This window comes from Seriola aureovittata, chromosome 22, assembly GCF_021018895.1.
Source record: "Seriola aureovittata isolate HTS-2021-v1 ecotype China chromosome 22, ASM2101889v1, whole genome shotgun sequence".
Classification (NCBI taxonomy): domain Eukaryota; kingdom Metazoa; phylum Chordata; class Actinopteri; order Carangiformes; family Carangidae; genus Seriola; species Seriola aureovittata.
In genome coordinates, this window is record NC_079385.1 from 16,590,826 (window position 1) to 16,615,004 (window position 24,179).

General features: G+C 42.0%; 2 protein-coding genes across 3 annotated transcripts in view; one reads left to right on the forward strand and one right to left on the reverse strand.

Moving 5' to 3' along the window:
- Positions 1 to 11,936, forward strand: part of lin7a (lin-7 homolog A (C. elegans)) — a 34,919-nt gene extending 22,983 nt beyond the window's left edge. Inside the window, exons 4-6 of one of the 2 annotated variants that reach the window (XM_056367793.1) lie at positions 5,192 to 5,401; positions 5,825 to 6,040; positions 9,833 to 11,936. In XM_056367793.1, coding sequence (XP_056223768.1) covers positions 5,192 to 5,401; positions 5,825 to 6,040 — 426 coding nt within the window. In that variant the 3' untranslated portion in view covers positions 9,833 to 11,936. The remainder of the gene's footprint in view (positions 1 to 5,191; positions 5,402 to 5,824; positions 6,041 to 9,832) is intronic. The other variant, XM_056367792.1, reaches the window with a different exon arrangement.
- A 4,202-nt stretch (positions 11,937 to 16,138) lies between these two features.
- myf5 (myogenic factor 5) lies at positions 16,139 to 19,344 on the reverse strand. Its single transcript, XM_056367835.1, has 3 exons — positions 18,597 to 19,344; positions 17,587 to 17,659; positions 16,139 to 17,376 (listed from the first exon to the last, which is right to left on the reverse strand). Exons 1-3 carry the CDS (start codon positions 19,212 to 19,214, stop codon positions 17,180 to 17,182), a joined length of 888 nt encoding a protein of 295 aa, XP_056223810.1. The 5' UTR covers positions 19,215 to 19,344; the 3' UTR covers positions 16,139 to 17,179.
- Between the last annotated feature and the right edge of the window lie 4,835 nt (positions 19,345 to 24,179).

Sequence of the window (24,179 nt, forward strand, 5' to 3'; positions counted from 1 at the left end):
CATTCGTCAGCCCACTGGAATAGCTAATGTAGCTAATGGTATAGGAAAATGGAGGTCCACTGGAAAACCAGTCATTGTACTTCAGTTTCTTAGAAGTTAAATACTTCTCTTGCGTGAATTTAGGCTAAATCCATAGGGACCCCAATTCTCACACATGTAAACACACTTCTTCGTGGGCAGCTAGTTTGGTCAGCTGGCAGGTTTTCCCCCCTATGCAGGTAGCTACAGAAGCTAATAGGGGCTAATTCCTATGTTTACTTTCAGTCTGACTCAGAGACAAATGTTTTTAATGATTTATATACAATTAGAGTTTGTTTGGAAAGCTCTGCCCCAGTGCATTTCTTGAATCTTTAAAATTGAAGTGGCAAGTGCAAAGTCTGCATGACCTGAATTCACAAGTATAAGACCCAGGTTGAGGTTGAGATTTAGCAGAATATACCAGAAGATACCAGCTCTGTTATGACTAGTCTCAGAGGATTAAGAGGTTTTATTGAGAGGTCATACAACCTCACATGGATTCTTTGATTCAAGGTACATGAACTTTTAGAAGGTTTTAAGTTTAAATTGCAGTAAACTTGTAATCAATACTGGTATCAAAAGCAGACTGACAGTATGTCACAACACAGAATGAGCTAAAAGTTTAACGGCCTACAAATTCCCAACTCCTCACACGTCACCAAAACTGTCTTCAGTTACTAAATATCTTTGTAAATCTGTCTTCAACTCTAAATAATGTTCTCCTGAATCATCAGATTAGCAGACACAGATATTCATCTAGTATTTATTTTGTTTTACTCAGAACCATGACACATATTTAGTTTGTTGTCAAACTGGATGACAAATAATATAATGATAAAAGTGCATATTTGTTTTGCTGTCATCATGTCAGACAAGCTCATTGTAGCAGACTGATTTCTTTATTTTGCTCTCAAAGTTTTTAGTGTACAGTCAAATCAAAACAAGATATTTTTTCTTATTCACATTAGAGACTGGTTTTTCCCAATTCACTGCCCATAACAGATTTCCTAAATACATCACATCTCTTCATGGGTCTAACTTATGAAAGATGCCAAGATCACTGAAAAAGTTCACCTAATTTTTTTAGATAGATTTGTTGTTGCCTGCTGTTTAGAAAAAATCTAATCCATGTCACAGTTGCACAAGATCAGAACTGAGACATCACCAGGTGTGGAGTGAATGTAGAATGAATGAAATAATCTAATTCCGGTGTACAAAAGAGATGAGCTTTTAATCAGTACCTCATCTGCAAGAGACACAGGCCTTTATAAAAGAAAACAAAGAGGGAAAGCTTGTCTGATTTCATGTGAAGAGGAGGTTGAGACGCAGGGAGGAGAAAAGATGAGAGTACCTCTCGGTCCTTCAGTGGTTCAGTGTCCAGCTGGGTCCACTCCTCTTCAGTATCACAAGGAGTGGGTGGAGGGTGTGAATAAAAGAGGATGACAAAACACAGAGAAAAGTGCATCTTTGTATGTGCATGCAGAGAGATTGTGCGAGGCTTCGAATCGTGAGCGCTCTTTCCTCTTTAGTCGGCTCCACCGACACTCTCTGCCTTGAGCACAAAACTGCAGAGTCTAGTGAATTGCAACTGAACACCTGATTAAAGGAATAATTCAACGCTTGTGATAAACATACTTATTTGCCTTCTTGGTGAGAACTGCTGAGAAGACTGATACCACTCATATATCTGTTCTTTAATCGAGCCAGATTAAGGAGGCGATTAGCTTAAATTAGCATAAAGACTGGGAGCAGTGGGGAAACAGCTTGCCCGGCTCTCTCCAGAGTTTAAAAAAAATACACCTCCCAGCACCTAAAGCTCACTAATTAACACGTTATATCTCATTTGTTTAGTCTAATCTTTCTTTTAATTTTTTTTCTTTGTATAGTTCCCCAAAATAGGCCCTGCACTTCCCATAAACTCGACCTCTTTACGTTACTGTCTGTGTACAGCTAAACAAGATATCATGTGTTAATTAATGAGCTTCCCAGGCGCTTTTAGATGCATTTTTTAAACGTTGGAGAGAGCCATGCTGTTTCATCCTGCTTCTAGTAACTACTTAAGCTAGGCTAATCACCTACTTAATGCACAGACACCGACGCAGTCTTTTCATCTAAAATAAGAGAAAAACATTCCACAAGGTTGTTGTTTTTATGTTTGTGTACAGATTAAACAAACAAGATATAATGTGTTCATTAGTGAGTTTTAGAGGCGCTGGTAAATGCATATTTCAACTTTGGAGAGAGCCAGGCTAGCTGCTTCATCCTGCTACTAGTAGCTATTTAAGCTAGGCTAGTCACCTACTTAATGCACAGACACTGATGAAGTGTTTTCATCTAAAATAAGAGAAAAACATTCCACAAGGTTGTTGTTTTTATGTTTGTGTTTGTGTACAGATCAAACAAACGAGATATAATTTGTTCATTAGTGAGTTTTAGAGGTGCTGGTAAGTGCATATTTAAACTTTGGAGAGAGCCAGGCTAGCTGTTTCATTCTGCTTCTAGTAGCCATTTAAGCTAGGCTAGTCACCTACTTAATGCACAGAAACGATGAAAAGATGAAGTCTTTTCATCTAAAATAAGAGAAAAACATTCCACAAGGTTGTTTGTTTTTATCTTTGTGTTTGTGTGACCACAGGTGCATATCTTAACAGTTGTTTTCCCCCTGTTTTCTCCATAGTAAGCAGAGCAAAGCGCCTGCTGGCTGTAGCCCTATGCTTAATGCACAGACATGACAGTGGTATCTAACTCTAAAACAGAAGAAGTATACAGTATTTCCCCAAGATATTGAACTATTCCTTTGAACAGGATGCACAAAATATGACAGTGTTTTTTTTTTTTTTTTTAGAAAGAAACAAACACTGGCTTTCATATTGTTGATTTTCCAATTGCACATTTGTTGCTACATTTGGAATATCTCCTGTTATTTGTCAAGTGGCTAGCATTGTCTGATCTGAGAAAATATATGAAATCTTTATTAATGACTACAGTATAATCATTTCACTCTATAAAGAAAACTGTGGCAGTTAAGCTGGAAAAAAAAGAAGTGTACATTTTTTTCAGAGCCTGAAGCAACCATGAAGACATGATTTAAGCAGCTTTAAACTCCCCCCTACTTTTTTTCTGTCTTTGCCCCAAACTTTGAGAATTTACTGCTCTTAAATCTGTATTAAAATTGCACATCCACTGGGCAATTAAGCACACAGCTAATGGCCTGAGCTGGAGTAGCTGTAGGGGCTATTGGGAGGGCTGGATCTCCCCCTAAAAGTTTTTACTCTCTCTAGAGATAAGCCAAGCTACAGTGCCAATTGCAATCGATCAATATCACACATATAGTCTGAAAAGAAAAGAGATGAATACTATAGCAGTGGTATTGAAAGTGAAGTCTATAAGCTGCAGAGGTAATAATGATGAAATATGTGAGATATATGAAGATGCTCCCGTTCAACTGCCTCTCGAGTGCTTTAGTTTAGTGAGTCGGTAAATCTCCTGACAGTCAAGATTTGTGTTTCACCTGAACAACTCGATTCTCTTTGATTGCTTCATTAATTAAATCAACTCAGCCTCTAATCCCTGGCCTGAGGCCCTTATTACTGATCTTAATAGAGACAGGGGACTATCAGGGCTGCACGAGAAAAAAAAAAAAGAAAAAGAAAAATGGAAGCAATGATCGAGTGACTTTGGATATGTTAAGTCATGCTTATACAGTGTAGTGTGTCTACCAAGGAAGTATCCCTCTAACAAGCTTTTCATTTTAAAATGCCTCCTGTGTTTGAGGGGCGCCGGCCATCTGCCAGATTGTTTTTTCATTCCCAAAAAAACCAAGATAAAGTTGTGAAGGTCAATGTGCTGTGAGGCCTGGGAGGCGACGGTATGCATGCTGAGGAGCTGCCTTTTAGCTTCACAGTGAGACGGGGAGAGGGAGGGAGGGAGGAAGGGAGGAGCCGAGAAAGAAAAGGAGAAGGACAGAGAGGCGAGGGAAAAGGAGGAAGAGGGAGAAGTTGACAGAGTACAAGAACAAGATTAAAGCGGGCAGCGAGAGAAGACATAGAAATGGGAAAAACAGTTTGAGCAGAAATGATTGTGGTTATGAAGATGCATATGAATATGGACGAGAGAGAAGGACGAGAGAGACGGGGTAGCTGCCTGGAGGGAGCATCAAAGACCTCAAAGTGCCAAGCTACTCGAATGCTGCCGGGGAATTTGGATACACATCTGCAAAAGCTTCTGACAGAACCCCCCTTTTCTTTTTTTATGCTCCCTTTTCCCCAATCTACCTCACATATCATAGATGACGCCAACATGACAGCGAAGCACCTGTGGCAGTGCATCTGTGGGATCAGTGAGCACGGGGCGTGCGTCTCTTTCTCTGTTCGCCTGCCATTAGCTTTCCCGGGCTGTGGCTAACAAGCTCCTGGGCGCTTTGTGCTGAATGTACAAGGAGCAAGGAGCTTGGCTAGCGGTTCAAAGAAACCCCACAGCCAGCCAGAAACTTCAACCAGCTGGTAGAGATGCAGAGGGGTTGAAAGTTGTCTGGCTACTCCCACAGCATAAACTTGGATGTGTTAATCCATGCACTTAGAAAGCCAGAGAACTTCTCGTTTGGAGTCTAAATCCCCTGCCCTGCCTAAATCCTAACGCTTTGTTACAGCCATCCTTGCTGAAATGAGAAGGTGCCGCAGAGGTTCAGAGTTTCTATCCACCTTTAAAACCACTGTGTAATCGTATTGAAATGAGCTTCCTCCTTTGCACTTAGAGTGTAATAATAACTGCAGACAGCAGCTGTGTAGTCAGGGGCTGCATCCTTTGGAGGACGTGGTCCACCAAGATGTGGCCTTTTCCTAGCCGTCGTTGACCAAGAAGGCCGAACCGAACGGAGACGGTCTGGCCTACGGAAGATTTTCACCGTGCGTCACCAGCTGCGCCCGCCCCGTCCTCTAACCCTGGATCCTTCCGTTGGATCCTTCAAAATGGGACAGCCAAGTCACGCCGCTGTGACGCAGTCGGTGTACAAATGCAACCTCGACAGGATGGCGCCCCAGAATTGGGACACAGCTTACAAGATTATAAGTCATGGCAAAAGCAGTGTAGTCTCAAAAACAATGCGTCTATAAATGTATTTTTTTGTATCGTAGTTACTGCCGAGATGATTGACTCCTCTTCTGTCTTCCCTCAGGCCACAGTGGCGGCCTTCGCAGCCAGCGAGGGTCACTCTCACCCGCGGGTGGTGGAGCTACCCAAGACGGAGGAAGGCCTGGGCTTCAACGTGATGGGCGGCAAAGAACAGAACTCACCCATCTACATCTCCCGCATCATTCCCGGAGGCGTGGCTGAGAGGCACGGCGGCCTAAAGCGAGGGGACCAGCTCCTGTCCGTCAACGGCGTGGTAGGTCCAACCAGACTTCACATTTAGATGCAGCGAATGTTTAGAGAAAGGCTCGATATATGGATTGGAGGCAGAGCGTAGATAAACTTCTCTGCCCCCCCCCCAAAAAAAAAAAGTTCTATGTCCTCAAGTGAAATATTTTTAGAAGCTTCTTTGACGCGTGAGTCAACAATCAGGAGAGCTACTGAGATCAAAGTGCTGCATGTCTTGTGTAGAGAGCAGAAACTCTTCTTCATCCACTGGAGAGATGAGAGAGAGAGACTGTGCATTTTCACATGATATCACCATTGAAAATGGAGCACATATTCTTTTCTTTTTTTTTTCTCAGAGAGCAGTTACTATTTTAAACATATATTAAAATCAGCTTCCTTTAAAAATTCCACTCTTTTTTAACCCCACCCCCCCACCCCCCCTCCCCTGCAGAGCGTGGAGGGAGAGCATCACGAGAAGGCGGTGGAGCTGCTGAAGGCGGCCAAGGACAGTGTGAAGCTGGTGGTTCGCTACACCCCCAAAGTGTTGGAGGAGATGGAGGCTCGCTTCGAGAAGCTCCGCACGGCCCGGCGGCGCCAGCAGCAGCAGCTCCTCATGCAGCAGCAGCAACAGCAGAACCTGTCCTCTCAGCAGAACCACATGTCGTAGGTGAGGCGCTTCATTGCTTTAAGGGGGGGGGGGGGGGCACGAGGTAAAACACGGTGGAAGGTGTGTACTTGGAGTTGCACAAACAGAAAAGTGTTGTGTTTATTCAAGTTGATGAAGCATATATGCATGTATGCTTTGCAGCTTCACCCTGCTCTATATTCATACAGTTTTATGTGTTTACACCGCCGTCTGTCTCTCAACCATATTTTCTACCTCCATTTTCCACGGAGAGTCCCGAGTTCAAACCAGAAAACCTTCAAACCAGCTACATATCTGCTCCTTTAAAGGAATATTTGGCATTTTGGCAAATAGGAGAGGAAAACAGCTGAACAAACACAAACTGAAATGTTAAAACAACCTGTTACAGCACGTGACTTCCTGTAAATCTGAACGCAAACCAGAGCCAGAGCCAGGCCAGCTGTTTCCCACCTGTTTCCAGTCTTTATGCTAAGCTAAACTAGCCATCCTCAGGCTGTGACATAAGTCTGTGAAGTGTATTCTCCTAAATGTTGAGCGATTATATTCAACCCTGTTTCCTGGACATTAGAATTATAAACAACTAATTTGCAACAACATTAGTGAAATAAAGATATGGTGTTAATTTCTGTATTTGGTACATTGCAAAGATGTTGCTTCTGAACATAAAAGTAAAATATTCACACAGCATATTTGTTTTCCACCAGAATATCTGATCATGCAGCTGTTTTGTACCGACTACAGCATTATCAATCTGTTTGGTGCTGATGGTTATGTGTAGACACTCACAGCACTTGGTTTAAATGCAACAGACCACAACCTAATCAGGAAAACAGTTAATTACTATATGAATGTACTTTCTAGCAAACCGGGTTGCCATATTACACGCAGCCCAATTAAAGATGAATTACTCATGGTCAATTAGAAGAAAGGTTCATTTTCATTTAACAGCAGATTTTTCTACTACTCTAAAATCACTGTGAAGCCCAGAATGCTCTCATGGCTTAATGCTTTATTTTAGCCCACAGTGCCAGTCTGTGTAGCCGTCTAAGGTCAAATGGAGATGAGCACAGATTATCTTTTTCTTCTTCTTCTTCTTCTTCTTCTTTTTTTTTTTTTTAATGCGACAGAGTTTTGGATTAGAAGTTGTCTGCTATTTTAGGGCTTGGCTGTAATGGAATAGAATAAGAGCGAATAGCAGGTGCAGATATCCACATACAGATTCACCTTTTTATCATTTCCCTCATGAGTATGTACACAGCCTCCGGCTGAGACCTGCAGTCAGAAAATCCTGCTGGCTGAATTATTAGTGTCTTCAGAAACCTTACTTACAATTTATGGAATTTATTTACTTTATTTATTCCTTTTTTTTATTATGAATTATATCAAATTTATTTTATTTTAGGTTAATTTTTGCCTCTATTAATTATGAAGCATTGTGTAAATTTGTGTTCTGAAGTGTGTTATAAATAATATGAATGAATGAAGGCAAGGAATATAGATGGAGATTCGCATTTTCATCCCGGTACGAAGCCTGAAACCTCAGAGGTATATTTTGCAAACGCAGCGTCGGGTATCATCTGTGCAAACATTACCACCTCTGCTGTGTTCTGCCAGTGATTCTGTTGTAAGGGCTGTAAATTATTGAAGCTTAAACCGATTACATCTGTGGTTCATGCTCTGCAGGTACGTGGATAAGCAGATGCAGCCCGCGGTGTCGTTACGTGGAAGCTGCAGCTGAACGGAGGGTCCACGTGCCTCCGCTCGAGACAATATTTTTACATTTCAAAGTCCAAATTTAGAACAAAGCCCAGCGCTGCCTGTCAAACTAAAACAAACTCGCACTTTTACCGACTGAAAATAGCAAAAACTTAAAAGCGAGGAGAAAACTTTTTCAGACACTAATCACACCATGAAGTTAAATCATATCATGCTTCGCCTAATTCTGCCCAGACTTTTCAAACTGTTTAAGCGTCTCCCTGACGTACTGGAGGCGGGCATGTGTCCAAGATCTCTGTGGCACTGCCCGTTTGATGCTAAATCCCCCAAGCATATCTCTTGTCTTGCACTTGGCACGCCGCAGCTTTGGAAGGTATTTGGGAGCTTGTAACAGTGTGTTGCGGTGGAGCTCCAGACAGGGAACTGAGCAGGGATCATGTTTTATCAATGCCGGTCGCAGAGATTTGGTTTGGCGGGCCAGTGGGCCGCCGACCAAGTGACACACACAAGCAGACATGAGTGCAACATAAGCCACTGGTTTGACTGGTATTCACCTCTCTCTCACTGTCTCTGCCAGTTGTCTTGACTTGCCACTCTTTCCTCCCCCACACACACGTTTCCACATTTGAATAGTTGCCACTAGATAGAAGATGATGATCTAAACAACAGCGTCATTCATTAAATATACATGTTTGATATATATGTACACAAGTCTGTTAACTGTTCTGATGTTGTTGTATTTCAGGCAAGGTAACCTGCCTGAAAATATAAAAGCTGCAGGAAACCCTCAATATTTATGTGCAACATTTAGTGGCTCTAACCACATCAGCCAGACCGAACATACATTTTCAAAATGAGTTTAGAGCCGACATAAGGTTTTGGTTTTCCATTACCAAGTCTGCCTCTGTAGTCACCTCACTTATCTTAGAGCCTGTGTAGTGGATATAACTGCATTGTGTTGCATTATGGTTAACACGGTTTGTCTTTCTGCTGTTTATTGCAAGACACCGGCAACGGCACCAGCACAACCTCACAATTCACATGGTCTTGCTTCGGTCCGTGCCCGCGTACAGTAACACCACGACTCAGTGCTCCACGCTACCAAAACATGGTGTCAACAACACTGCACTTGCATTGCAAGCTAATCAGCTGCTCTTCCATACACATGCCTCCACAAACTTTCCCTCTTATCAGCAGATTAATGGATGAAAATGAGTGAAAACCTCAGCTGCAAAGCGAACCAGCATCCACACATTCCCTCACGCAGCAACTTTAAACCAACGTTAAATCACATATACAGAAGAAAACACCAGAAGTAAACAGAGTGAAGAGCAAGCATACCTTCTCACAGACAAGGCCAGAGCGAAAACAGGAAGTAAAGCTAGCAAAGTGCAGGTCATGCTGTTTGTAAAATAAAACTCCCTCTTGACACAAACATCATTCCCGTACATAGGACAGTGTAGGAGTTGTACCTAAACATATATTTACTTCCATAAAAAATATATCAGAAAGTTTTTAAAGCAGAAAATACAACACTGTAAGTGTTAATGTGTAGCCTTCAAAATAAAGGTCTGACAGGAATATAGCCTATATATAATGCCCTATTTAAAAATTTAGGGCTGCACATTTGCAGCCAGGTGACTGGTGCAGAAAGGTTCGCTTTAAGATGGGATCTCCGTCACGTTTATGAACCGATCTCGAAGCTTGATGTTCAGATGTGTATGAGCTATATTTTACATCAAGGACTGGCCTTCCTTGCATTTGCCGTGACATTTGCTTGGCATGACGGCATCAAACGGCGCATGAAAAGCGGGAGTCTCCTTCCAAAAGCACGACAGTTGGCAACCCTGATAGGCTCACAGATGGATCTGTTGTATTCCAGGGAAATTAAAGGCTGGGGATGATTGATTCACAAGGATCCCAAGCTCTGATCATTTAGTGAGATCATCAGGACTCAGCTTGATGCCACTTTCTCTAACACGCCGTTTCTAAGACTGAACCGCCAGCCAGCTTTAAGGCATCGCTCTCAGCTCCTCTCTCTCTGTCTCCCTCTCTCTCTCTCTCTCTCTCTCTCTCTCTCTTCCTTATGATCGGCAGGTTGTTCCAAAAGAAGAGGAAGTGAAGGCGAGCGGGAGGGAGGGAAGAAAAAAAAAAGAGGTGGATCTCAAAGACCATCTGTTTGTGTGTGAGGAAGAACCCAAAGGAAACGCACCGTCGCGGAGGAAAAAACCTACAAGTAAAAGACTCTTTTACTTACTTACTCTCTCTCCCTTCCAGTGTACCAACAGTTACTGAGCAAAAACAAAGAGAGCCGTGTGTCCCGACATTGGTGCTTTGAGGGAGGCGAGCGCTGACGGTCGTCCATTTTAACTTTGTATTCCCTTTTATAAGTTGTTCCCCTCCGATTGTGACTCTTACTGAAACTCTTGTGTTCCTTGTTTTGTTTACAGTCACCCATTTTTGATTGCTTACTGACATCCATTGGCACCTTCGCCATTTTGCCATAGATATCATTTGTACAGTGGTGTTTCTATTGATTCTTCAACTGGTGCTTGTGTCTCTGTATGAATGACCATTGATTTCTTTCTTTCTTCTTCTTTTTTTTGTGTCAAATTCGTCCTGTTTTGGATAAACGTGAACTCTTTTTTACCTTCTATATTGTAGCAAGAAAAAAGGTTTTTTATCTTGTAGATTTAGCAATAACAGACATTCTTCAGTTTTTTCATTTTCATTTGACTAAATTCACAGTAGATGCAGAGTTTACGGGATGGGTGCAACATGTAAATCACTGTAAAGCAATCTGGTTTTTCCATGCACTGTAAGGCAGCTTCTAAACAGTCCAGATTTATCCTTCTATGCCATTTAAATAGATTACTGACGTACAAGGTGGCATGTACAATTAATGTGCAATAATTAGCCGACTTCATAAGCTTCTCCCAGCTGAGATTTATCCAGAAGATATATAGTAACAAAGAGGTTCAGATCAATCCTCAGAAATATTATCCGTGTCCTACAAGAATGAATTAAATCTAAATACGCTAGATTTATGTTTATATTTCAGACTTTTCTATTTTATAGTTTATGAGATGAGAGATTTAACATAAAGTTTTATTGTTCCTTTAAAATATTATTACGTATTCCTTCTAAAACATGCAGATTATTATTTAAGATATATTAGTTGTATAACTAGCACATAGTTTATGTGAATCTGTTTTCTCTTTAGACAATCATTGTGAGCTACGATGAGACTGAGTACAATGTTTTAGCTTCTTTTTGTTTTCCTTCTGTACCTGTAAGGGAAACCTGTTTTCTCTGAGCCTGGGTTAAAGTGGTGATCTGCCAGGCCTGTGTTCACTCCATCTTTGGTGCTAAGTGCTCCTTGTTTGTTTTTTCTTTTCTTATCGCTATTGCCAGAAATCGCTTTGTGTTTCTTGATACCGTCTCGTGTTTTCTTTTGATTCGTCCTCATTTTCCGTAGGAGGCACTCTTCTCTTTGTTCCACCATTCAGACTCTCACCCTCAGGCCATTCTTCTCTTTATCCGAAGCTAACCAAAAAACAAAAAACAAACAAAAAAAAACACATAATTGTTTCTTGTATGCCAGAGGATTTTATTTTATTTTATTTTATTTTTTCCCTCCGAGGAGCGACCAGATGTAAGTTAAGAACGGCGAATGAAAAGTTGTTAAGCTGCATTTTCATAAAAATGTTGTGGATTATTTATTTTGCATCACAGATTTATTGTTGATGTAAAGATTCATTTTTACTTTTTTATCTGTTCTGATCTACATTATACATCCGATCGCACAAGCCCAGCAGAGCAGACGTCTTCTACATGCATATTACGTGCCACGCTGCCAGATATCGTCATTTCCTAAATAACCTGTCAGCACTTTAAGGTCACTTAATGCTGAAGCTTTTATATTAGGTGACTTTAAGGCTCAGGTTTTACAGGATATCCAGAAGTTTTTGTCCCTCACTCAATCGTCAAGCAGAACATCGACATACGACAGATCCCTTTTTGTATCTTTAAATCACAGGTACTCTTTCTTAATTGACTTGCATTTTTGAAGCTGATGGTCCTGTACTTACCGTAAAGATTTAAAAAAAAGAAAAGAAAAAAAAAGACAACAAATGTTGATATGCAATTGTTATACATACTATATTTGTATAAATAAATCTATGTGCTTGTGTACAGTGAACGCTCTGTCGACCTTTTATTCGTATCTCAGTGCTGCACCACCAGTGACATTAGTGGTTTGACACCCAGAGGAGCATTGATTTAAAATATCAGCAGATAAAAAATGTAGATTGGTTAAAGTTTGAAAGCCTGAATGTCAGTCCAAGTTTGAGTCCGAGCCCTTCCCCTAAAGAGATGAAATATTGTTTACTGAGGAAGGTTTTGGAGGGAACACAGAGTCCAGCAGAGTGAGTGAGGCAGTGTTAGTCTGCCCAGTCAAACGTGTTTAATAGATTACACCATCGTATACCTGCTTATTTCTCCTTCTTATTCCCCTAAAAGTGCTCAAATTTAAAGATAGATACAGGAATCTTCCCATGAAATGCTCATATAATAAAAGCTGTAGCTACAGTGGTCCAACACATGGCTAATATCCTAGTAACCATCAATGAACAGGCCCGATCATGTTAACGCACAAAAATCTTAATCAGATTTAAAAAATATGGAAAACGTTTCACATTCTTCATATAAAGTCACATTAACAACATTACACACAAATATAAACAAAATCAAAGACAATTCTGACCCACAATGCCACGGGTCATACCATGAACTGTACTCTGGTCACGTGACTCGTTATTTGAGAATCAGAAAGATTTAGAATTAGGAGTTGCAGTTGTTTTCTTTGTTTCTCCTGATGATGACATAACGGCTCTTCACTTATTACCTGTCCTTGATCTAAGTGCAGCTGCTGAAGCTGGAGTGATGAAACCTTGTGTAGTGAAGAGTCCCTCTGAAGGCTTTTCCAGGTTCTTGGCCCTGGAACACAAAGTCAATGTCCTTTTGTTAGCTCAATACCAAGCAGACACTGAAACTAATAAAAAGGACTCCTGTAAATGGGAGGTACTAAACTCACAGTAGAAGCACTAAGCGATGTCGTTTCTTTTACCGGCAATGTGTTGTACACGGTGTTTCGTGCAATAAAAACCCTGGTTACAGCTCTTCTCCAGCAAATAGCCACTTCTACAGCAGATGACCAAAGCCTGAAGTGACAAAACTCAAGAGTGTAGGTGGCGTTAGCGCAGGTGACGAATCCCTCGCCGGTGTGTGTGTGGCTGTTAATAAGTAGAAAAGGGCCTGAAGGTAAAACCTTCTCAGGATCATGTAGTAACCACCATGAAAAGAAAGTGAAAATAAAGTCTTCATCTGTCACGATAACAAAAGGCTCATCTCTGATTCCAGAGGCAGAGATGATAAAGCAATACAATAGATATTTTCATCTGCTTTTTGAGAGACGTGTTAATGTGTCACAGGTGTGAAAATAGTTTTCATCACCTTCCTGATTTTCTTTCTACACCTCTGGACCTGAAATAGCACTGAGCAAACTGTGTGTTAACACTCCTGATTCTCCAGGCCTCTAACAGTGACATCACCTCCGCTGCACCTTATAATGGCTGGTCTGATCATTCACACCCTCAATATTACTGTGATATAATTCCTCCAAAAACAGCAATGTGCACTTTACAGATATTTATTTATTTTGACCAAGGTCATAAAGAAGCATTCAGCTAAACATATCTCTTTTCAGTGGCAGCTAATTTATTATTTTTTAGTATTTTTTCTAAATCTTTTTGTGTGCTGCATCCATGTAGCTCCAGATCAAATTCTGACAATATAAAACAAAATGAGTTGCTCGACTAAACTTCTTTATATTTGGGCAACATCAGTGAAATGAAAATGAAACAAAAACATGTTTTTAAGTTTGTCTTGCAAATGACTATGATTCCTGTGTTTGAATTTCAAAGTAAGATATCTTAATCAACCCCTCATACGTATCTGGTTTGAGGACTGTGTCTCCTCTGGCTTCATGCACTCAGCGCAATAAACATCAAGACTTACTGCACTCCAAGTGTGATATGAAAGAATCGACGTTGAGCTGTGATATCGTCAAAACATCAGCTGTTTCATCGACTGAACAAATCGAAAATGCTTGAAACGCAGCGTTCGCTTTAGCATCTCTAATGGTTTAGATCCACAGAACGCACATCCGTTATACCACGTCTTTCCTGTCTCTGCAGCTGCAACCACATCACAGATTTTTTTTTTTGCCAGAGGGCAGATTTAATTCCCCCGAAAAAACCTCAGTTTAAACATCCAGGATGAGCTCAGCATCCTCCTCAGAGCTGTGGAAAAGAGGTTCTGAATAACTGTTTCTTCAATAGACACAATATCAGCATGATCATTTAGAGGCTGAAACACACCCCTGTGTGACCCTGACTGTTAATATTGATCATTTAAGTCCAAGTACAGAGGCTGAAGTGGCTGGTCAAGTGTTAATGAAGGAAATACAAGAAACACCTCTCTCTTGTGGTCTTACTGAGTACTACAGGAATGGCTGTGCTGGCCTTTGAGTCTTGATATTACAGAGTTAAGTGATAAACCATCTCCTTTCTCTATCAAGATTAAAATATGACAAATAAATAAAAAATAAGTGAATTTTATTTCTTTATGCTCGACCTCGACAACCTTGAGCTCTCCATGTGCTTCGTGTTGACGCTGTGGGGCTCGGTGAGTAAGCAGTTCATGAATCACAACCGCAGAGTAGCCATGGAAAAATGACATCAGTGACATTTGGAGCGTTGAACGCGGCCACAGAGGTTAGTGAAATACAAGCCGCCGCTGGAATGTCCGCAATGTTTCATAGAGCCGTAGCAGAGAGATAGAGCTCTGCTGAAGCGTGAGTATTCGCCTGTGGACAGTGTCATTCTCCTGCAGTGAGAATCAGAGAGAGCTGATGCACGGATGGATGTGTACATGGACAGATTACATGTGTACTGAGTGTTGTTTTTGAATGGAAGTGTTAGATTAGTTTGCAGGCCTATGGCCTCACCAGATAACTCACTTCCCAGTGAAACCTCCCATGTTTTATCTTTACAGTATTGTACTTTTCACTCCACTACATGTGTTTAACATCTTCACTGTACAGATTATGATTTTACATACAACTACAGTAGTTCATTGTTGCTACTATCACAATGCTACTACCATATTAATGCACTGGCAATAATAAGCTATACTAATCTATACTTTCTTTTTTATACTTTAAATACATTTACATACTTTCATATTCCCTGCAGGGCTTTTACTAGTAATGGAGTACTTTTATTTTGCAGTATTGCTACTTTAACTCAAGCAGAGGACAATTATACCTCCCCCCACCACTGGAGATACTTTTTATTTATTTGAGTATTTCTATTTTGTGCCATTTTACTCTGCCGATTCACATTTTATACACTCACTTGCCAGTTTATTAGGCACTCCTGGCTGAGACGTATGTAATATAATACAAGAATGTTGTATTTCATGTTAACACTTTTTCTCCAACAGTTTGAGTAAAAACTGAACATTATCGGCTTCATGAGGGGAGGATTTAATGTGAGGCTGGTGCAAGAGGTTTTCAGATCCTTTACAAGTGAAAGTTCTGTGTTCAAAATGTTACTTATGAGCAAAAGGCTGGAAGAATTAGTATCAACAGTGAAAACTATTATCATGATTTTATTATTATATATCATGAGATTATTACTGACACATTTAAGTTTAAGCTAATTTTAACTTTGTATAAAGAAATAAATTATACTTATGATCTCTTCTTATATTTTATATATAAAATCTTGTGATGTGATGTGATGTGGCTGTAGGAGTAACTATAGCTGTAAAAATATAGCTTTCCTCCTGAAACGTGATGGATTATAAGTATTATGTTAGTAAGTACTTCATTATCGTACTTTCCACCACTGAACACTAGAGCAACAGTCGGAAAACTACAAGCAATAATAAACAATGCTGAAGCCAGGGGAAATAATAATACATTTTAAAACTTTGATGAGATGTATTGCATAAAAGAATAAATGCAAATAAACAGAAATAAAAGAACTTCAGAGGAATGGGGGACGTTTTATTTTTGTTTTTGCAGTTGTAACCCAGACGGAGCACATTAGAGCAAAGCATAATGGGAAAAGAAATGTGAGGCGGGGAGCGGAAAATATAATCATAGAAACAATAACCATAAAAGAAATATAGATTTTCACTGTATGTATTGTGATTTAAAAAAAAAAAAAAAAAGTATTTCCTCTCAATAGACTACATGAAGTAAAACAAATACAGACAACCTGATCAAAGAAATGATGCAGTATGACACACATGACCCCCCCCCCTCCCCCCTCCCCCCCACTCACACAATAAGTACAATTAAAGGCCATTTGTTCCCAACCTCAGTGCTGATGGTCTAATCAGGGTGTTAATGATGACTCACATTTGGCAGGAAAGAACAAACAGGTACAAACACACACACACACACACACACATACACACATACAATGCTGCCCCCCCAACCTTCCTCCAAACTCACACACTCCCAAACACATCAAAGCAAGATAGAGAATAAAACCTGATCAAAGACGGACTAAATGTTTTCAGTATTTTAATTTATTTTTACTATATTTACTGTGAGTTTATGTAAAGTTTGGATAAAATGCTGTAACGTCTTGTGCGCCTCAGTCTCCGTGTGTGATTACAGCCGTGTCAGATGATTAATGGTATCAGCTGACCTCTATCAGTTTCTAATGTGATCTCCACACCTTGTTAGCTGGAGACAGTCGAGCCCTGAGCATGACACATAATAAATAATTTCCCCCCTTTTATTTCATATGAAACCACCTATTTTTGGATGTGTGTTGATTATGGATTGATTGTGATCTTAACTGATTCATTTAGCTGTTGTATTAATAAAAAAAAAAACAGTAAACTAAGACACATTACTATGTCTGTTAACCTTGTTTTGATGAATGGAGCTTGTTAGGTTTCTTGAACACATGCGTTGAAACAACAGAAGAAGAAGAAGAGCTTCAAAAAAAAAAGCCAAATAGAAAAAGCTTAAACGTTCATACATAACAGTGAAAAAATTTAATGTTCACAACAACATGAAAAGTAAGAAATAACACTGCATAAATACCACTTAATGTTGGAATAATGCAACATTACATTAACTGTCATTATTAAATACGTCTCATTGGGTATAACAGCATGTATAGAATAAATGGGCATTTACATTACATATTTACAGTCTCATGTACAATATAAAAAGCTTCTTGCCACAGGTCCTCACATTCTGCTGAGTCTCCTTCAGCTTCACACAAAAACCAGTTCTTATCTCTTCCTGTTCGCAAACGCCGCCTGTGGCAAAATATCCAGAGAAGGTTTTTCCTTTCACAGGACGTGGTACACGGGCCTGGACCCGGGGCTCTCCGGCGTGCAGGGCTGCGAGTCGGAGCTGCCGGGGGAGAAGGTGGCCATGTCCCTCAGAGCGGCCGGTCCACAGCTGGACTCCACCGAGGACAGGCGGTCCACGATGCTGGAGAGGCACTCGAGGCTGGAGGCTCCGGCTGCTTTGCCGCCCAAACTCTCTGATGGGAAGAAGGGGGAGAGAGCTGGGATCAGCGGATGCCACATATGAACTATTACATTTTTTAAAATTTGTTTTTACATTTAATTTTCTGGCACTGTGGGACGTTTAAAGTCATCAAGCATTCGAAAATTTGATTTTAAAAGCAAAGTGCTGGCAGGAATACATGTCATATTCATATCAAGCTGCTGTTACTGTCGAGAGGTCTTACCATTCTTTGCATATGAATAGCTGTTGCTGTAGTTTGCATTCAACTGTTGCCACACTGGGCTGTTGCTGCCAGCCTGGAAGGAAACGAGAAATCGAAATTTAGCCTTGAATTCTTGCAAACACTTAAAAAAAAAGAAAGAAAAGAAGCAGCAGACAGATCAGATATGATATAAATATATCTGGGATAGGAAGAGGCAGAAAAGAAAAAGAGTGCAAAAACAACCAATGCCCTTCATGATAAACTGGACAGGGCTAATAAATCCTGAATTCCAAAGTTATGGGTTTCTTTATTTCACATATACCTTAAAGCCAAAGTGGCAGTGTGCGCCCCCGCCGCTCCCCCCACCCCCCCACCCTAGCTCCGAGCGTGGCGAATCGATTGTATCAGTGGAAGCAACACCAGTTTGTGCAAGATGACACTTTCTCCTAGTAAATCTGCAGAAAATCCTGGCAGCGGCGCAGAACATGCAGTCAGGATGGAATGCAGAAAAGCACCCAGTTTTTCCTGCCAGACTTCAGTACGGTGGATTTAGCTCGGTTTATTAGGGCTATAAAGTGTCCGGTGGTGGGAAAGCCATTACCCCATCCAGCATTAGAAGCTCTTATGCATCAACTGATACACAGTCACCTTCAGAGAAACTAATCTGACCTGTAATAACAAGCATCAGGGAATAAAGATACATGTGAGACTGCAGAAGAGATGTTTGTATGATATGCATGAGGAAGCGCGGTAATTGAGGCGTTGTTGCAAAACTGCCGTATTTGATTATAAAGTTTGTAAATTGGAAATCCAGGTTTTGCTTTGAAATGAAATGATCTACATGCTAATGAGAAATGGCAACAGACTCTGACTCTGACTTTTTTTTGGGGTGGAGTTCCTACAAGCAGAAGTCCTGTCTCACATGCAGTAGTCCCCGTTTCTCTGATGGACATGTTACTGGGTTTACAGCCACAACAGGACTCTGTACAACCAGATGTTTGCATGAGGAAGCGGAGGATCAGAGGTCTTACCATGCCGTCAGAGCAGCTGGAGAGCGGGCTCCCGGGCTCGGAGCTGCTCTCTCCAGGTAGGCTGTAGTAGTTTTCCACCTGCTCTCGTAGCAGATCCTGCAGGCTTTCGATGTACTGGATGGCGTTGCGCAGGATCTCCACCTTGGGCAGGCGTTGGCTCGGGTTGGCCGAGGTGCAGCGCCGCAGCGCCTCGAAAGCGTGATTGACCTTCTTCAGCCGCCGGCGCTCGCGCATGGTGGCGGCCCGTCTGCGGTCGACGAAGCTGGACTTGCGCTTGCAGGCCTTGCAAGCCCACTGCAGGCAGTGTCCCGGCTGGTGAGGGGCTCCGGGGACCCTGACGTGCTCGTCCTCCTCTGAGCCGGCGAGCTCCATGCCGGGGCCGAACTCCAGGCTGTCTGGAGAGGAAGCACACGCTCTGTCGTAGTAGACCTGGGATGGTGAGAAGACATCCATGGCTCGTTGAAGAAAAGAGTCTGAATGGATGGAGTGATGGGCACAAAGGAAGGAAGGAGGGTAGAGGAGTGGGGTGAGAGAGAGAGGAGACCTCTGAGTGATATGAGGGGTCTGTTGCCCCGGGCCCCCCTTATATGCCCCCAGGCCAGAGCCCAGGGCCCACATTGGCCAGATCTAATTACCATGGCCCATTGGCCCAGCCAGAAGGCAGGCTGGGGTTAGCTCAACTCCCTCCCTGCCCCATCCCAAACCGCTGCCTCCTCACCCCCCAGTACCCTGCAGAGTTTCCCACATCTGCACTTACTGGTGTTTTCCCACTCATCACCACTCTCTCCTTCCAACAGCCCTTGTCCTGCAAGGCCGTGATGAATACAATGCTCGGGAATGTTTCAGAACATTTGCAGCTTTAACCACAACACTGCCCGTTCTTACACAGCTGTAAGTGCTTCATTTAGCTCGGTTCATCAGCGAGCGGCCTGCAGGCATCGTGACCATCAAAGTGACACTTTGCTATGAAGACATAAACATTAAAGAGAGACTGTTTTGTTTGGTCAAACTGTGCAGAAAGGGAGGGTGACCACTTGTAGGAGTATGCAGGCCAATTGTTACGGTGGAGACAACAGCGTTGCAGATGCAGCCCAGCTGCAAAGGAAGGTGTAACATTTCAAGCCCTGTGAATTCACATTACAGCGGTATAAGCCACCCCCCACCCCCTCCTCTAAACACCCACCTCACCCTCGTCACTGGAGGTGCTGCTGATGAGGTGATCCCTGTTTGCCAAAGCTCATTAAGACAGCAATTACACAATTGACACCCCTGCAACTCCCTGCACCATTTTGGCCTCTAAAGGGCCAAATTTGAACCATTAAAGGTTATTGACACAAGTCAAGTGCTTGGATTCAGCACCCAGCAGATGGCCATGATGGGTTTTTATTCAGATGGAGGTCTGAAGGTTTGGAGGGTTTAAGACAGGAGGGATTTAAGGCTGCACATGTCTGCAACTTGTCTCTTGTTTGTGCCATGTAAACTGTGCAAATCAAATCACCTCAAGAGCTTTCAGACATTTAAACTTCACTTTGTTTCCATTGTTCTCTTTGCTTCTCTCTTGCTGGTGACACGTGATAAAGACGCTGACATTATAAACTGCTCTGGAGTGAAGCTGAATCGTCTCTTATTTGCAGGATTGTTCTCTTACAACAGTCTGAGGTTGTCAGACAGAGCGGGTCTCCTGCAGGTCGACGCTGACTTGTTTAGGTAATTACGCTGTTGACAGCTTACAAGGATACAATGCGGATATTTCTCACAATGTGTCAAAACGTTTGGCGAGCCCCCCACCCATCCCCACCCCCACCCATCTCATCCAGTCTCTGGGAACTGCGCGCACCTAAGAAAACACCAGTACCTGCCGCCTCCTCTGAATTGCCGCCGGGGTTTGGATTAGGCACAGCTGAAGAAGACATCGGCTTGTATCTGCTGAGAAGATCAAAGCGCGTTTAGGGCTGAGAACAACGGCCCGACGATGAGAAAACCTGGCGTCCAGCTAAAGGCTAATTGACGCTACGGGTTAGATCGGCGCAGCACATGGTGTTATTAGGAGTTTATATTGGCGCAGATTGAGCACGTGCAGGCCCGGGGATGTGATCCGCGCGCTCCACCCCAGTCTCCTGGGAACTGACTGGAGTTTTGCTTTTTTGTTGTTCTCAAGGGTCAGAGACGGAGTTAAGTGAAGGGCAGGAGGTGATCTTTTATGTCCATCTCCCTCACGTCTGAAAACCTTATTTCTTCCAAAGTGCCTCATGCTCTGACTTTATAAGCTGCTTGTTTAGTGCAGCACCAGCCCCACTGACAGACACAATTTATCACTCAGACTCCTGCAAAGCCACAGGTTGTCAGTGGTGAAGTACTTTTACTTTTACTTGAGTATTCTTTATTTTGGAAACTTATAATTTTTACTCCAAATATTCTCCTTTTGACTCCGCTATATTTCTATGAAGCACTGACGAACTCTTACTTTGAAGCTTTTAATCACTGGAATGAATTTCCTTTTATTTTGAAAATGTGATAGACCGTACACTGTGTTCACCACAGGAGGAAAACCCAATCACAGCCAACTCCTCCGCTGTCAGTCACGTCTGAACCCCGTCAGTGACCTAACTGAGAGACCATGGTCTGATCTGAAGTCTGTGTTTGAAGGTTTAGAAATAAAGAACCAAACTTCATCTCTGCCTGAAAAAAAAAAGAAATATTTGTTGATTCACTTGTTTCATGGCCATTTCTGCGGGTTTTACAGAAGCTTTTTATTCCACAGGTTCTTCAAGGAACTCAGTTTATTCAGTCAGTGAAAATACATACAGTCTGTAAATACACTGTGAAACAACAATGTGTTGAAATAAAAAATATGTACTTTTGAATACTCAACTCAAGTAATGATGTGCAAAATAAATTCCTCTCTGGTGGAAAGTGAAGCTCATTTTTTAATTTTTATTTTATGTTTTTGCATTTTTTAACCGGCAAAATATGATTGAAGTTGGAGTTTTCTGAGTGAAGCATAACTGCGCTTTAATAAAAACAGCCATACCATCTGATTCAAATGTTTCCCCTCCTTGTCCATTTTACATCCCCCATAAGAATTACTGAAACAAAAAAACATTTTGAGTGGCAACAGCATTTGTTTGGCAGGGAGCAGACAGAGGTGCAGGCCTGCTGCTCTGAATCCTTTTCTTATAGCAGGATATTCAGGGAGAGTCTGGATAAATCAGAGCACTCAGCCGCCCTCCACCCCCCCACCCCCACCCCAGCCACCCACCCCCACTCCCACTCCTCCTATAACAGCTCGCCTTTCATCAGCTTTGGCTTTTAAAACACTGCCTTCACAGCTAAATGAGAATTATATGGTGTCATCAGTAACACCGAAACTCCCTGTAAAGTTATAGACGAGAGAAAGCTGAGGCTCGTGGAAGGTGCTGTGTCTTTGTGGTGGGTGGGTGGGTGGGTGGGGTTCATGCATGAAGCATGATGGAGGAAATATAAAAAGGTAAGACGGTACAGCAGCAAATACAGCTTTACTCACAAGAACATCTTTACATGTCAGACAGGAATCAGCAGAAATCAACCAAACAGGTGTTTTTCTGAGACAAAGTGCGATCGTTGATGTTGATGTTGATGTTGATGTGAGGTTTACAGTTCCGGTGATATGCAATAATTACCCAAAAAAAAAAAAAAAGGTATGAAATTGGAAGTTACACAGTGGAGCTGCAAATGGAGTCACACTGCCATCATAGTGAGAGAGAGAGAGAGAGAGAGAGAGAGAGAGAGAGAGAGAGAGAGACAGAGAGAGAGCCCATTAAAATCACATTACTGTTGGGAGCGATCATGTTTCTGTGTGGTTTCAACACAAAACAGGATATTCAGTAAAAGAAACGAACTGCTCTGTTGAAAAGAGCTTTTCCAAATATTACTGTGTGTTTCTCAGGTTTTAATTCAGCTCCGATATGGAGGAGGTATTCATATCCTCCACTCACATAAAGTTCAAGTACGCTGTTAAAAGTCCTGCATTGAATTTTTTCTTTTTGCTTAAAAGTACATAAGTATTTTCAGTAAAATGTATTTCAGGATCTGAAGTGTATAGTCTTTGTAATTTTATTAATATTGCCTCACATTGTTTAAGCAGCATTTTAATGTTGGTCCAATCACAGCTGACTTTAACTGCTTTATATACTGTTGTAGTGTAATTATGTGTTTTATCTGAATCAGAACCTGTGACCATCAAACACACGTGGTTGAGTAGAAATATTTCAATATTTCCTTCTTAAAATGCAACGGAAAGATGGAAAAACGTTATCAGCCTCCAACAGAAAAAGGAGTTTGGTCGCCCATGCACAGTCACAAATAAGAAAAGAGACACAAGTCAGACAAGTGACAGCCGACAATATATGAAAGACACACTGCCGCAGTAACATTAACGCACAATATTTCAGAGGGACGTTACCACAGCTACACACACCCTGTACCGCCACTAAAATTGAAAAACAAACAAAGCAGTGAATGTCATCAGGTCAATCAAGTCATAAATAAAAGACCGGCCATGAGTGATGCACCTGAGACTGGGACCAACACAACAGCCAATAAAGATGACATAATAAAAACAGTTGAAAGATCCAGGAAATGAGTAAGTGTCACATGTGGTTTCAAAAAAACATTATTCACATCATTACCCGCTCACTTATTGCACTTTTTAGACACAAAAAAACACCAAAAAGAAGACAAACTCAGGTTTAAGCGTGGTTTGAACTCCACACTGGTTCTTTCTGCTGAGGTAGAAAAGGTTTTGGAGAAAAGTAGAAGGTAGGAAAAAGTACTTTGAAGCATCTGAAGCAGGAAAATGCCTCAGATTTGTTCTTGAGTAAATGTTCTTTGTTGTCCTGGTGCTGGATGTTACACTGAGATCTTTGGCTTTCTGATAAACCCAAAGGAACACGTGTGTGTGTGTGTGTGTGTGTGTGTGTGTGTTTGCGTCTGCAGGTCTGAACGACGAGTCCCAGAGGTCCACCAGGGCTGAGATGAGATGTGAGAGAGTCCAGTTCACCCCAACATCATCAACAAACACCCCCCTCCCCTCATGTCAATACTCAACAACGAGACTCAATAGGATTTCCACGCCGTTGCAGCATCATGTCACACATTTTAATAGCTCGCATGTAAACGCTTTGCCGCGTGATGACGAAGCAGGTGATGATGAATTGAGACCTAATGGCTCGGATAGCTTCATTATCCCGCCGGGCTTTGCACTCATGCCTGCGAGCCCAAGTTTCCATGTCTCCCAAACATCTGATAGGAGAGGAGAGCGGAGCGGAGCGGGGGGCACGCTGTGTTTGCAGGGGGGACTCGAGTTACTGTTGTGGGATCAGGCCCGCTGGATGCCAGTTGGAACAAAGAGAAGCAGCCCGGCAGCAAACTGCTCCAGGGCGGTTTAGACAGATTTTATGGACTTCTAATAGCCGTGAATGCTGGGGGGACCTGGTGGAGCTTGAACCGGTGTTAATGTAACCCACTGATGCTCGCATTGCCTCCGTTTGTCAAACCACAGCGAAGTGGAGGAAAAATTACCTTGAAGAATGAGGAACATAGCGG